General features: G+C 36.3%; 1 protein-coding gene across 1 annotated transcript in view; it reads right to left on the bottom strand.

Moving 5' to 3' along the window:
• Positions 1 to 4,362: 4,362 nt before the first annotated feature.
• The window catches only part of AKAP10 (A-kinase anchoring protein 10), an 82,579-nt gene continuing 70,707 nt past the window's right edge, over positions 4,363 to 16,234 (bottom strand). The window contains 1 exon segment of the mRNA XM_039847482.1: positions 4,363 to 6,694. Coding sequence (XP_039703416.1) covers positions 6,689 to 6,694 — 6 coding nt within the window. The 3' untranslated portion in view covers positions 4,363 to 6,688.

The following is a 16,234-nucleotide window of genomic DNA, read 5'->3' as shown; positions in this document are numbered from 1 at the left end:
AGAGGTAGAGCAGTTGCAGGAGACGACAAAATCTGGTTATAGGTGTAACTGAAGAGTACGATATGTTTTGGGGAACAGAAAAAGACAGAGCTCTAGGTTGGGTTGTTGGGTGGATCATCATGATGGATAGTGAAGTTTCCTGGGCTGAGAATGAGTGACAAAAGCTGTGAGCGGTACATCAAAGACCTGGAGAAAGATAGTTAGGAGTGCCTTGGAGCTGGGTAGGTGGCAGAGATGAAAAAATAGCCTTCCTAGGTAGCAATGGAGGAAGTGGAGCAAGGATATGGAAGTAGCACTGGCCAGAGTAGGTGGTCATGATCAATGCTGAGACAAAGACCTGGTCCAGTTGAGTGGGAGTGGTCTGCATGCGTCAGGAATATGAAGAAATTATGCTATCCTGAGGGAAAGAAAGACTGAGATGATCAAGAAGTCTGTGGATTACAAAAGGGGGGTCCACCTAGATTTTGCACCCCCCACCCTCCAAATAGTTCCTTTGCTTACACCCATAACACTCATCACATGAACTTGTCATTGTTTTCTAGACTGCAAGGAGGATAGGCAGTATATTTATCCTCGGTACTGCTGTATTCTCAGCAAGTAGAACAGGCATAAAACAGACCCTTAGGAAATACGTGCTGAAGGAAGAAACAGAGAGGGAGAAGTGAGAAAGGGAAGAAAGAATGAGATATCAGTGGCTTATGGAAGAGACTTGAAACAACAGCAGGAAGAGAGAGGTCAGGAAAGGCATGGTTAGGACTTCAGAGAGAGTTGGCATCAAAGACTAGGAGAAAAGCTGGAAGGAAATGGACCAGATAGCATTTGTGCAATAGGTTCCACTGGAACCATAGGTGTGATTCCAACAGCCTAAAGTCTTGGCCCTGGAAGAATATGTCAGGTGCACTGCTCCCAGCAAAGGCACTGAGGGCCAGGGAGCTGAAGACTGTGGGGCTGAGACTGGTCTGTGGCTTCTTCTAAGCCTACCCCAGTGGGAGAGACTTGCCTCCATGGTCTCAGTGTGGTTTGGGTGTTCTTGGCTTTGATAAACATCTGAATGCTAATAAAGAATTTATTGTTTGAGTGAATCATGAGTAATAGGTTTCAAATTACGTTTGTGTAGCATGGGCATTTCCAATGAAAAAAATAAAAAAATTCATTGCCCAATTTACAGGAAAGATTTTAAGGCAGTGATTCTCAAAAGTGCAGTCTCTGGAGCAGCAGTAGCATCATCTGAGAATCTGTTAAAAATGCAAATTCTTAGGCCCACTAAAATCCTACTAAAACTCTGGGGATTTGGTTCAGCAATACATGTTTTAACAAGTTCTCCAGGGGATCATGATGCACGTGAAAGTTTAAGAACTACTGCTTTAAGGTAATGGATAGAACGTTTTTAATTTTAAAGCTACAATCCCCTAAGTTTTTCTTAAACCTTTGACATCTGCTGTACTAGTTTTTAGTGGGTACCAATAAGCAGCAAAATGAGAGAACCACCACCAAGTTGAGCATAGCAGAGGAAGAGGGCACTCTTGCTGCCTGGATTTGATTTCTGGCTGTGAGACCCTGGAGAAATTCCTTTCCCTCTTAAGTTCAGTCTCATGGAAAAGTACTATTTTAAGACTGTCATAGGGATCGAATGAGATGGTGCCTGGCACACAGTAAATACTCAGTGATGCTGGTTATTATTATCATTCAAGTAGAACTAAGAAGCAGCTAATGACCTCACTGAATCAGCTTGGTGGCTAGCTAGGTTTTTCCAAGATTGAGATTCTGTATCACATGCATAGAATAACTTCAAACTAGTCTTGTTCCTAGTTTCTAAGAATTCACATTTCCCAAAGTTCTGGAGAGCCCCACAGGGCTGAGGCTGACTCTGTGCATTTTTAAGCCTTATCTTATTTAGAGAGAAACTTTCCTTGATGGCCTCAGACCTCAAGGTGTCCACCCTATTGTCAACCAGGTACTCAACACCTAAGTATGTCTAGTCTTGTGGTGAGTAAATGGAATAGCACAGCAATGGGTCCTCGAAGGGCTCTGGAAGGAAAGTGCTCACAAAAGGGTGAGGTGAGAGGTCACAGAAAGGTGACCCCTCTCCCTGTGGGCCTTCTCCCTATGGGTCCGGAAAGCTTGATAACTTCCGGTAGGACTTTGGAAGGAAAGGGTTTTGAATCACAAAGGTCATCTTGTGTCAAAAATATCAGCACATATTTTAGATGAAACTTCCAACTTTTATCTCCTCCTCAGTTGAATGGAAGCTCCAAGGAGCTCAGAGTTTTATTCCTGTGTCCTTGCACCATAAGTGCCTGGCATTTAGTAGGTATTAAAATACATCTAAGTGAACATTTGATAAACCAGTAGTTCCGTAATTGGAAGAAACAAAGATTGCTCTTTGTCGAGATGCTCTTTGCCAAACTTAAGGTGTGGATGAAGCTCTTGAACTTCGGTGAGCCTCTAAGGCTGGGCCCCTACCAAGAGCTACACTAGTCTGGAGGCCCAAAGTGCTTTACAGCTACAGCCTTTTTCAAGACATGTATGGCATGTGAGATTCTTACCGTGATGTAGGCAAAGGCCAGCTTGGGATCATTTAGAGGTGTGGCCTAAAGGTACATTCAAGATAGGGGACTCGGATATCTGAAGATGGGGGAAATGCCAGTCATCACAATTCTCTATTCTCTTTTTGGCAAATCCCAGCTCCCATCCGGCTGAACTTGTCTGCTCTTTCTAGGCACCTTGCCCACCCACCACAGGCTGAGCTCAAAGGGCCCGGCTGCCCAGCCTGGGCTTGCAAGTGCTACTTGGTATACAGCTAAGGAGTAGTCCTATAGGCGCCTCAGTGGTGCCTGGCGGTGGTGGATACACTACCACCCTTAGGCAAGGGGCTTAATTATTCCAGGTGAGTTGTGTGTGAGTAGGTGGTCTGAAGGTAACAGACTGAGGAAACATTTGCATAAAATTACTAAGGCAGAAATACCGCCCAATGTGACAGGAAAGCAGACAGACTTCTCTCTCTGAATATAAAGGACCCCTGGACCTTTGCTCATACTGGTCCCTCCAGTGCCATTTCGGTATGTCCAAAACTTACAGTACCATACTTCCTATCTGAGCCATTCCCAATCCTGACCAAGTAGAGGCCTCCTATGTGCCCACAGTGCTCACCTGTAAAAGGCCTCATAGGGTAACTATTAGTGTGCGTCTCCTAAGTTGTAACCTTGAAGGGTTTTGCTGGGATTTTCTTCCACTCAGCCAATGGCCAGAGACCTTGCTAGTACACAGAAGTGGTCATTTACAAATTTTTCTAATTATTGCCCTCCAACATTTTCAGCTGATATCAGTTACTCACTAGTAGACATGTCCTCTATTTCTGGGTTTATTATAGTTGCTGTAAGCGGGGATGGTGTTTGTCCTTTAGAAGGGTGTTGGGAAGGGTGAGAAGGCCCTGGTCCAGAAGGCCTGAGTTCTAATGGTGACCATCCCACAACAGGGCAAGGACCTACCCTTTTCCTGTGTCTGAGTAACTTCTCCTTGTAAAAGTGAGGGAGTGTCTTTTAGTTCCATTAGCTTAGGATTCCGTTTTGAGAGAATACACAAAATGAGGAAAGTTTACTAAAGAAAACTTCTCTAGAATTCAGTGGTACTGAGCACACATGAGCATTAGTAATGAGAGCAGTCTGGTAGTATTTTAGTCAAGGTCCTTTTGGTTGCATGTAATAAAAACTCACTTTAGACCGATTTTTAAAAGCCAAATTTCATTCTAAGGCTACCCAAGGGATTAATGGAGTCCACACAAGGATGCAAGGCTAGATCCAGAAACCAGCAAAATATTCAGGGCTACTAAGGCAGCTGCTCTTTCTGATGTACCTTCTCTCATGTATTTCTACTTCTAAACCTTTCTGCTTGTCCATGTAGTGCTGGATCAGGAGTCCTAACTTTTTAAGTGACCCAGCCGAGCCACCATTCGAGATGGTGTCTGGTATTCCTCCTCCCTCCTGCAAAATTCTTAAGATAAAAAATTTCTTGAGCTTGTTTGGATCAGGAATTCAATCCTGGTTTAATCAGCTGGTATGTGGGGGAAGGGATGAGGGGAAGGAAAAGGTCAGTGTTGTATCAACACGGTCTCTACTCCTGCAGGAGTAAAAAAGGGTAAGTGTGAGTCAGGCAGGTACCCCAAACAATGTCATTAGAGGTCAGCCACTTCATCAGGTGCTTAGCTATCACCAGTACTTAAACAACAAAGAAGTGTGTAATTTTCTACAATCCAGTGATCTTCCCCTGCAAGTTCCTATTGAACTAGTCAAAGCTCCAGTACTGTAACTTACTTACATTTCATAAAGCTCTACTGAATACTGAAGCCAAATATAAAAAGTTACAAATGTTGCTCCCTGTTTTATTGCTCTTCATTGGACTCGGCTGACATTTGCTTTTTAGTTTCATCAAATCTTACAGGAGTGATAAAGACACACCAGGTTACAAAAGGTATCACTTTCTCACTAACATTTTTTCTAACAATTTGCATTGTCAACAACATGATACAGATGGATATTCAATTGATTCCTTGAACCTATAAAAATCCTGCCAGGAAATCATATTTTGTGGACACACTGTACAGAGCCTGAAACACAGTGGGAGCTCATTGTTAGATGACTCCAATTCCAATTTAAATATAAGTACAAGGATCTGCTTTAGATCAAATATTAAATCTGGCTAATAATTTGAGGTCACATTCTGTGTCTGTGTTCCATGGCAAGTGGGGCAGAAAAAAGTAACCTAGTTTCAAACTTGCTTTTCTTCTTAGAAGAACCAGACAACTATTGACATCCCTAACTCAGAAGCACAAAATGTATATTAAAAATGACTAAATAATATCTTAAGTGAAAACACTAGTTTAAATAGCCTAGAATCTTACAGAAATTGTTATTCTAAAACATGCAGAGGCAGCAAGAGTCACCCAAAACCACATTTTATTCTATGACCTTTATATTGCTTTTCTGTTATTTAAAGATTGAAGCAAAGTGAAATGGATGGAATTATTTTGTTAAAAGAACAAAACAGGTTAATCATAGCATATACACCTCATAAAACTTCAGACCTATGTCATACACTCCAAACACAAGGCTAAGTCCAGCAGTGGCTCATGTTCTGGGTTTCTGTAAAGCAAATGGAACTATTTGAAAGAATCAATACATTTTAATAGAAGAGCCATAAATGCCCTGAAAGCAGAAAGTTGACACAATTTTAAATATAATTCATATATATATATATATATATTTTAAATCAAACACAATTAAATAGAATACGGTTTAAGTACATGAATACTTCAGTTTTAGAAGAATAACAGAGGTGGTACATAGTACCAAAAACTTATACACAGCCTTTTTGTTTCTTCTGTTGATGAAACAGTGTGCCTCTATATAATCAAATATTGCAATGGAATAAATTTTCTATTTATTCAAGACTTTCTCAAGGACAGAAGTGATTAATAATTATATATTTATATATTTATATACTTTTTTTTGCAACGTCTGAGCAAAAGCAGTAACGCCCAAGAGAATGTTCTTTCTCTTAAAACAGTCAAAGCATTGGCACCGCCTGGCCAGTGGAGTGTGTTCACCAATAGGGTAGCCTTGCTGAAGCAGTGCAGTTCAGACCCAGAAGCCAACTGAGTTTAAGTGAGATGAGGGAGTCTCTTACTGTCCTAAAGACAGAAAGAATAAAGGCCACCAACAGCACACTTCCCAGCTCACAGTAAAGAAAGAGGAGGCAGTCAAAATTGAGTGCTTTTCCTCTCCCCAACCCCTGCCTGCCCACCTTCTTAAAAAAATCATATAATCTAGGAATAAACATTTTGTTCAAGATACCACAGGGGCAACACTGGAGTGACTGTTGTTTATTCCTTTCCACATGTATTCTGAAGGGAAAGTTAAATAACCTGGAGCACAGAATTCCAGAGGAGCAAGTCCTAATGCTTAAAAGAAAGGATATTCACTCTTTAGTTAGCAGGGGATAGACTGGCTTTAAGTGTACTGTATCTCAGGAGCAATTAAAATGTGAAAATTGTATACTGTCATCAAAAGGAAGGACAATGTCACTGAGACTTGACCCATGACCTGTCAGCTTCCTTTTAAATTAATGTCTTGTGAAGGAACACTACGCAATGAGCCTTCACCCTGTTCCACTGAAGAAAAACGACCGGCTAGCACCACACTGCCACTCTGAGCTGCCTAGCTTTTGGAGGGGCTGACTCCCCTGTTAGTTTTAAGAGGCCAAAACAAAGCATTTCTGGTACCTGCTTTATGCTGTTAAAGGTGGGTTACTGCTACAGAATGTCCAGCAAATATCAGCTCTACATTTATTTATCTGCCTCCCACAGTATGTGGTCCCTGCCTATTCCAGTGGACTATAACTCTCTAATAAATGGGTTATTGCCACTGAAAAACAACTAATTTTCTAGTAATGTAAACAATACCACTTGTCTCTTTATGACTTTCACTGTGCGAACATCATGTGCAGCAAATGCCTACATGTCACTCTGCTTATGGTGGAAGTCTAGGATTGTCTGTCATTCTTCAGAACAACAGATATATCAGTGAAAAGAAATACAATGCTTTGTTTTCATTGGCTGTGTTGAAGAATCCAACCAAAAGAAAAAAGTTCTCTTATTTTTCAAAAGCCGATTTCCTTTATCTCAGGTATTGAGTCATAGCTGAAAAAAAAGAAAAAGAAAAAAAGGTAAGCTATATTTCTATAACCAGTGATACATTTTGTTACAGATTAAGGAAAAAGGGAATCATTGTTTGGTGAATGTTTTCTATACACCAGTGATATGATAGCCAGAATTTGACTACAGCGTGTGAGGTAAAATACTACGATTCTCTTCACTTACATACATGTGAATAGAAGCTTAAAGAGGTCAAGTACATTCTAAGGTTACATAACAAGAACTGGCACGCAGACTGGCTTTTATCTTTCAATTTCGGCAATAGATGTTAGAAAAAAATACCTACTTTTGACAGGGTAATTCTTCTAGGAATTAACCCAAAGGCATACTCTTATGAGAGGCAAAGACATATACACAGACACTCATTAAAGTATTGATTGTAATAGGGAAAAACCAAAAACAACCTAAATAACCATCCACAGGGGGTTCATTAAATGAAGACAGAGCCATAATATGGAAAAGTCCAATGCCTTTGCAAAGAAAAAAAGACCCTGTATATTCATAGTATTGGATAGGAAACATATCACAGAAGACATAGTCTTTGATATTTGTGAGGTGGGACATATATACAAGAAACAATTCAATAATGCTGTGAGGTAGTTTATGTTAAATGCCAAGTACATTCTATAAGCAATGTAGAGTAGGAGAGTCAAAGCAGAGAGGTATCTACGTAGGTAAAAAGAGGCTGGCCATTCCTGTATGGAGTAGCACTTCTTATATTCCTAAAATAAAGGAATGAGTACTAGAAGGGGATCTTATAAGATTTTCTTGTCCAATTTCTCTGATGTATTGATGAAGAAATAAGGGACTGGAGAAAGAAAATAACTTGCAAAAGGTCACACATATTGACTAAAAATGGACGAAAATAGTTCTGCTAGCCTAGTGCTTCTTCCATACCAGTACACTGCTAATCCCTAAAGGGCAGGAGAATAGATATCCTGGCCAGTCAAAAAGAAGGCCTAGCAAGATTAAAAAACAAAATACAGCAAAATATATCTGTATATCCTAAAAATGAAAAGCATGTGGTAACAAAACATGAACATACAACTCAAACAAAAAGCTTAATTTCAAACATCTGCATTCTAAGATGGTTTCTAAAAGACATTTTCATATTGTCAAACATTTGACCATTGACATCATTTATGGGAAATCACAAAATAACTACCTTGCACTTTTTTCCTACAATTTTTTTCTTGTTCTTTGCTATTTTAGGTTTGACTGAAGCAGTAAAGATAAATATAGACAAAATCATCATCCTTACATAGAAAAGAGGATAGTCTACAAAAGTGAAAAGTGCTATGGTATGAATCAGCTCAGTGAAAAGTTCAAAATTAAACTAAGCTCTTGTGATGATGGTTCTTAGAGTAAAAAGTTGTCTAGAAAGTTAAAAAGGAAAGGGTGATGCTGGACCTAAATCTAAATTCAAGACCTCCAAACTACTGAGGCTTAAATGGGATGTCATCTGAACATATTTAACTGATTCCTAATTTTTATTAATATAAATGATAGAGGAGTTTAATGCATTTACAAAGAATATGAACAGAAATTCTCCTATGAAAATAAGTCTTTGTGAATCAACTCAAGATGGAGAAAGTAATACTGTTGAAAAAACTGAGAAATGTTTGGCTTGAAGAAAAGCCTAGGAAGGGACTAAGTGGTTGTCTTCAATTTTCTAAAGTTTATTTGTGTGGCTCTTGTAGACAAAACTAGAACTAGCTGGTGAAGCTATAGAGAAAAAGAATACTAGCTTGTGGCAAGTTATAATTTCCTAACAATTATAGCTAATAACCTCCAGGTAAAGATGGTGTATTGATCATACCCATTCGATATACTCCTCCTTGAAACAGCACTTAAAACACACCAACACACAAATTTACATGAATGAGAAAACCAAGAAAAGAGGCAAAAACAACAAAATTTCAGAAGCTGGAAGCAAATGGGTGAGTGGTAAATGACTCAGTAGATCTAAAAATCTCAATCTGAAGGGTAAAGTATAAAAAGCTGAGAGGCAACCCGATTTACAATGAAGAGTCCCTCAAAGCCTGGAAACTGGTGGCACCAGTACCTGTGGTAAACAGAATGGGGTAGATGTAAACACAAGGATTTCTTAAAAGACTGTTAAAAATCCACAGTTATTGTTCTGCAGTTCTGATCAACCATGTCACTGCCCTTGTCCAAAACCCAATCCAAGTAGAAAAATCTGAGATTTCTTTTCTGAGCAGACCAAACCAAAGGGTCTTTTGGCTAAGGTACGTTTGGTATGACCAAGGACAACAATGCTGTACTGAAAAGAGAGGAATTAAACAGGATACCTATTTCATAAAGCCACTCTGCCAAAACTAGGAGACATAGCAACTCTACTTAATATATAGAAACAAAAACAGGGAGGTAACCAAAAGGAGGAGACAAAGCAACATGCCTCAAATGAAAGAACAGAACAAAACTCCGGAAAAAGAACTAAATGAAATGGAAGGAAGTAATCTACCAGATGCAGAATTCAAAACACTGATTATAAGGATGCTCAATAAATGTTGGGGAAAAACAGATTACCTAAGTGAGAACTTCAACAAAAAGGTAGGAAACATTAAAAAGAAAATAGAAAACATTAAAAAAAATGAGTAATACAATAACTGAAATGAAGACTAAATCAGATGGAATCAACAGCAGTTTAGAGGAAGCAGAGGATCGAATCAAAAATTTGGCAGAGAAGGTAGCAGAAAACACCCAATCAGAGCAATGAAAAGAAAAAAGAATCCCCCCCAAATGAAGCTAGTTTAAGGGACTTCTGGGCCAACATCAAACGAACCAACATTTGCATTACAGGGGTACCAGAAGAAGAAGTGAGAGAGCAAGGAATTGAAAACCCATTTGAAAAAATGACTGAAAACTTTCCTAACATGGAGAAGGAAATAGACATATCAGCCCAGGAAGTGCAGAAAGTCCTAAACAAGATGAACCAAAAGAAGCCCACAAGAAGAAACATTATAATTAAAATGCCAAAGATTAAGGACAAATAGAGAATCCTAAAAGCATCAAGAGAAAGGCAGTTTGTTACCTACAGAAACCCCCATAAGACTGTCAACTGATTTCTCAACAAAAACTTTACAGGCCAGAAGGGATTGACAGGAAATATTCAAAGTGACGAAAAGCTAAGACCTACAACCAAGACTACTCTACCCAGCAAGACTATCATTTAAAATTAAAGGGAAAAAAATTAAATTAAATTAGAGATAAAGAGCTTCATAGACAAGAAAAAGCTAAAGGAATTCATCACCACCAAACCAGTATAAAGAAATGTTAAAGGGAGTTCTTTAAAAAGAAGGGGGAAAACAACAACAGAACATAAATATGAATAATAAAATGGCAATAACTATGTACCTATCAGTAATCACTTTAAATGTAAATGATTAAATGCTCCAATAAAAAAATATAAGTAACTGAGTGGATAAGAAAACAAGGTCCATACATATGCTGTCTACAAGACACCTACTTCAAATCAAAAGATACACACAGACTGAAAGTAAAGGGATGGAAAAAGATATTTCATGCAAGTGAAAATGAAAAAAATCTGGGGTAGCAATACTTAGACAAAAGAGACTTTGGAATAAAGGCTATAAAAGACAAAAAGGTCATTACATAAGGATAAAAAAATCAATCCAACAAGAGGATATAACCCTTGTAAACATGTATGCACCCAACATAGGAACACCTAAATACAGAAAGCAAATATTAACCAGACAGATTGACAGCAATACAGTCATGGCAGGGGGCTTTAACCCTGACATCATGGGATAGATCTTCCAGACAGAAAATCAACAAGAAAAAATCAAGAAGTGGCCATAAATGACACATTCTTTCAAATGAATTCGATATTTTCAGAGCAGAATATACATTTTTTTCAAGTGCACATGAAACATTTCCCAAAATAAATCACATGTTAGGGCACGAAACAAGTCTCAATACATTAAGAAAACTGAAACCATCCCAAGCATCTTCTCTGACCACAATGGTATGAAACTAGAAATCAATTACAAGAAAAAAACTGAAAAACACAAAACATGTGGAAGCTAAATAACATGCTACTGAACAATAAATGGTTTAACAATTAGATCAAGTAATAAATCAAAAGATATCTTGAGACAAATGAAAATGAAAACACAATCACCCCAAATTTATGGAACACAGCAAAACAGTCCTACGAAGGAAACTAACAGCAATACAGGCCTACCTCAAGAAACAAGAAAAATCTCACATAAACAATCTAACCTTACACCGAAAGGAACTAGAAAAAGAAAAAAAAGCCCAAAGTTAGTAGAAAGAAAAAATAATAAAGATCAGAGTGAAAATAAATGAAGTAGAATTAAAAAAAAAAAACAACAATACAAGAGATCAATGAAACCAAGTGCTGGTTGTCTGAAAGATAAACAAAACTGATAAACTTTTAATCACTCACCAAGAAAAAAAGAGGACCCAAATAAATAAAATCAGAAATGAAAGAGAAGTGACAACTGACAGCACAAAAATACAAAGGAAAGGGATATAAGAAAATACTATGAAAAAATTAGACAATCTAGAAGAAATGGATAAATTTCCTCGAAACACACGTTCTTCCAAGACTAAATCAAGAACAGATAATCTGAACAGACCAATTATTACTAACGAAATCGAGTCAGTAATCGAAAAACTCCCAACAAAGAAAAATCCTGGACCAGATGGCCTTACAGGTGAATTTTACCTAATATTCAAAGAATAAACACCTAGCCTTCTCAAACTATTTCAAAAATTCAAGAGGATAGATGGCTTCCAACCTCATTTAATGGGCACCATTATCCTGATTCCAAAGCCAGGCAAAGACATGACAAAAAAAGAAAATTATAGGGTGAGATCCCTGATCAACAGAGATGCAAAAATCCTCAACAAAATATTAGCAAACTGAATTTAGCAATACATTAAAAAGATTTTACACCATGATCAAGTGGGATTTATTCCTGGGATGCAAGGTTGGTTCAAAACCCATAAATCAATTAACATGATATATCACATAATCAAAATGAATACAAATGATATGATCATATCAGTGGATGCAGAAAGTGTTTTACAAAATCCAGCATCCATTTGATAAAGACTCTCAGCAAAATGAGAATAGAGGGAACATATCCTAGCATAATAAAGGCCATATGTGGCAAACCTACAGCTAACATTGTACTTGACAGTGTAAAGCTAAAAGCATTTTCCTTGAGATCAGGAACAGGACAAGGATGTCCACTTTCACCACTTTTATTCAGCATAGTATTAGAGGTCTTAGCCACAGCAATCAGACAAGAGAAAAAAAAAAGGGCAACCAAATTGGAAATGAGGAAGTAAAACTGTCATTATTTGCAGATGACATGATACTATCTATAGAAAACCCTAAAGTCCACTCCCTCCCCCCAAAAAACTATTAGAACTGATAAATGAATTTAGTAAAGTAGCAGGATACAAAATTAATATTCAGAAATTGATTGCATTTCTATACACCAATAACAAATTATCAGAAAATTAAGAAATCCCATTTACAATTATATCGAAAAAATAAAATACTTAGGAATAAACTTAACAAAAAGAGGTAAAGACTTGTACTCAAAAATATAATAACATAATGAAGAAAGAAACTGAAAAAGATGCAAATAAATGGAAGGATATACCATGTTCATGAATAGGAAGCATTAACATTAACATTAACATTGTTAAAATGTCCATACAATCCAAAGCAATCTACAGATTCGATGGAATCCCTATCAAAATACCAATGGCATTTTTCACAGAACTTGAACAAATAATCCTAAAATTTACTGAAGCCACAAGAGACCCCAAATAGCTAAAGCAATCTTGCGAATGAAGAACCAAGTGGAGGCATCACAATACCGGATATCAAACTATACAAGGCCAGAGTAAGCAAAACAGCATGGTACTAGAATAAAAACACACATAGATCAATGGAACAGAATAAGGAGTCTAGAAATAAACCGACACCTATATGGTCAATTAATCTATGACAAAGGAGGAAAGAATACACAATGGGGTAAAGACAGTCTCCTCAATAAATGGCAGTGAGAAAACTGGGTACACATATGCAAAAAAACACACACAAAAAAGGACCATCTTCTTACACCATATACAAGAATAAACTCAAAATGGGTTAAAGATGTAAATGTAAGATCTAAAATCATAAAACTCCTAGAAGAAAACACAGGCAGTGTTTTCACTGACATTGTTCCTAGTAATATGTTTTCTGATATACTGTGTCAAGCAATGGAAACAAATTGACATTGTTCCTAGTAATAGGTTTTCTGATATACTGTGTCAAGCAATGGAAACAAAAGATAAAATAAACAAATGGGACTACATCAAACTAAAAAGTTTTTGCAAAGCAAAGGAAATCATTAACAAAATGAAAAGACAACCTAGTGAATGTGAGAAGATATTCGCTAATGATATATCCAATAAGTGGTTAATATCTAAAATGTATAAAGAACTCATACAACTTATCACCAAAAAAACTAACAATCCAATTAAAAAATGGGCAGAGGACTTAAATAGACATTTCTCAAAAAAGGCCATACAGATGACCAAAAGACATGTGAAAAGATGCTCAATGTCACTAAATCATCAGAGAAATGCAAATTAAAACCACAATGAGATATCACTTCACACTTGTCAGAGTGACCATCAACAAGCAATAAATAAATAAGTGTTGGCAAGGATGTGGAGACAAGAAAACCCTTATGCACTGTTGGTGGGATTGCAAATTGGTGCAGCCACTACGGAAAACATTATGGAGGTTCCTAAAAAAACTTTTTAAATAAAACCACCATATAACCCAGCAATTTCACTTCTGAGTATTTATCAGAAAAAAAACCCAAAACACTAATTCGAAAGATATATGCACCCCTATGTTCACTGCAGCATTATTTATAACAGCCAAGGTTTGAAAGCAATGTAAGTGCCCATCAATAAACAATTGCATAAAGAAACTGTGGTATATATATATACACACTAGAATATTACTCAAATAAAAAAGAATGAAATATCACCATTTGTGACAACATGGATGAACCTAGAAGGTATTATGCTAAGTGAAAGACAAATACCATATGATAATCTCACTTACATGTGAAATATAAAGAACAAAATAAACAAGCAAACAAAAGAGAAATGGATTCATAGATTTAGGGAACAAGCTGATAGCTGCCAGATGGGAGGATATTGGGGGGAAAGGTGTAACAGGTGAAGGATTAGGAAGTAAAAATTGGCAGTTACAAAATAGTCATGGGGACATAAAGCATAGGGAATATAGTCAATAATATGGTAATAACTATTTAAAGTACCAGTTGGGTACTAAACTAGTCAGGAGGATCACTTTGTAATTTCTATAAATGTCTAAACACTATGCTGTATACCTGAAACTAATATAAAATAATATTGAATGTGAACTGTAATTGAAAAATTAAAAAAGAGAGTGGAAGGTGAAGATGAGTAAGAGTTTCAAATTTCTAGGAGATAAAACAAATAAGTCATCGGATATAGAATATAGTGAATAATACCGTAATAGCATTGTATGGTGTCAGACGGTTGCTGGACTTATGGTGATTACTTCTTCAGGTTTATAAATGTCGAATAACTATGGCGTACAGCTGACATTAATACAATATTGTAAGTTAGCTATATATATTTTTAAATCTTTTAAAATGTTGCTAAGTGAGATCTTAAAAGTTCTCATCTCAAGAAAAAAATTTTATAACTATATGGTGATGATGATCATTTCCCAGTATATACAAGCATCAAATGGATATGTTGTAGACTTGAAACTAATAGTGTTATATGTCAATTATACTTCAATCATCATCATCATCATCATCATCATCATCTTGGAGAGAAATGACACTTTAACAACATTGAGTCCTTTTTTTAAAAAAATTAAATTTACTGTGGTGACATTGGTTAAAAAAGTTATTTACAATTCAATAATATATTATCTGTATATTGCATTGTGTTTTCACCACCCAAAGTCAAATCTCCTTCCGTCACCATATATTTGAACCCCTTTACCTTTACATACCTTTCTTCCTCCTCCCTTTCCTTTTGGTAACTACTAAACTGTTGTCTATGCATTTTTGTTCGTCTTATTCGTTTGTTGCTTTCAGTTTTATATTTCACATATGAGTGAAATCACATGATTTTCAACTTTTTCTTTCTGAGTTATTTCACTTAGCATGATTATCTCAAGATTCACGTTGTCACCAATGGCAGTATTTCATCCTTTCTTATGGCTGAGTAATATTCAGACTTTTGATTCAAAAACATGATTTATTTGTTTTTATTTAAATCTTTAATTCTGCTCAGTCGTTTTGTAGTTTATATTGTACAAATCTTTCATGTACTGTTAATGCTATTACAGATTGTATTGTTTTTAAATTTCAATTTTCAATTTTTAATTGCTAGTATATAGAATTGCAATTAGTTTTTGTATTTTAACCTTATATACTGCAGCACTGCTAAACTTATTAGTTGTAATAGCTTTTCTGTAGATTCCTTAAGACATTACTGTCCAACAGAACTTTCTGTGATATGAAAATGTTCTGTATCATTCATACATAGTTAGTCACTATGATACTGGATGATGCAGCCTTAGAAACTTCTACATAAATGATAATGTCTTCTGCAAAGAAAATCAGTTTTATTTCTTCCTTTACAATCTATGTGCCTTTTTCCCCCTTGCCTTTTGCACTGGCTAGGACCTCCCATGCCATTGTTTTAGATTAGATATCCTTGCCTTTTTCCTACTTATTAGAAGGAAGTATTCAGTCTTTCCCCATTAGGTATCATTTTAACTGTCAGTTTTATCAGGTTTAAGCGGTTGCCTTCTGGTCCTAGCTTCCTGAAAGTTTTGTCATCAATGGTTGTTGAATTTGGTCAAATTCTTTTTCTGCATCCATTGAGATAATCTATGTTTTTGTTTTGATGAATTATAGTAATTAATTTTCAAATACCAAAACAACCTTGCTTTCCTGGGATAGCTCCTACTTGTTATGCATGATGTATTATCCTTTTTATATATTCCTATCTGTTTCTTTACATTTTCTTAAGGATTTTTCATGTTATGTTCATGACGGATACTAGTCTGTAGTTTTCTTGTAATGTCTTTGTCTGGTGTTTGGTGTAAAGTTAATGCTAGCCTCATAGAAAGTTTTGGAAAATTTTACCTCCTCTTTAATTATGAGGAACTTCGTCTAGAACTGATATTATTTCTTCTTTAAATTCTATCTGGGCCTAGAGTTTTCTTTGTGGGAAGGTTTTTAACTACAAATTCAATTCTTTTTTACTACACCCCACAACTTTATTGATATAATTAACATTATGTAAGTTTAAGGTGTGTAACATGATGACTTGATACATATATATATTGCAAAATGATTACCACATAAGGTTAGTTAATACACCTATCACCTCACATAATTACTTTTTAAATAGTGAAATTATTTAAGA

Source organism: Pteropus medius, unplaced genomic scaffold (genome assembly GCF_902729225.1).
Source record: "Pteropus medius unplaced genomic scaffold, Ma_sr-lr_union100, whole genome shotgun sequence".
Taxonomy (NCBI): Eukaryota; Metazoa; Chordata; class Mammalia; order Chiroptera; family Pteropodidae; genus Pteropus; species Pteropus medius.
Note: the sequence above shows the minus strand (reverse complement) of the source record. Positions and strands in the feature narration are given on the sequence as shown.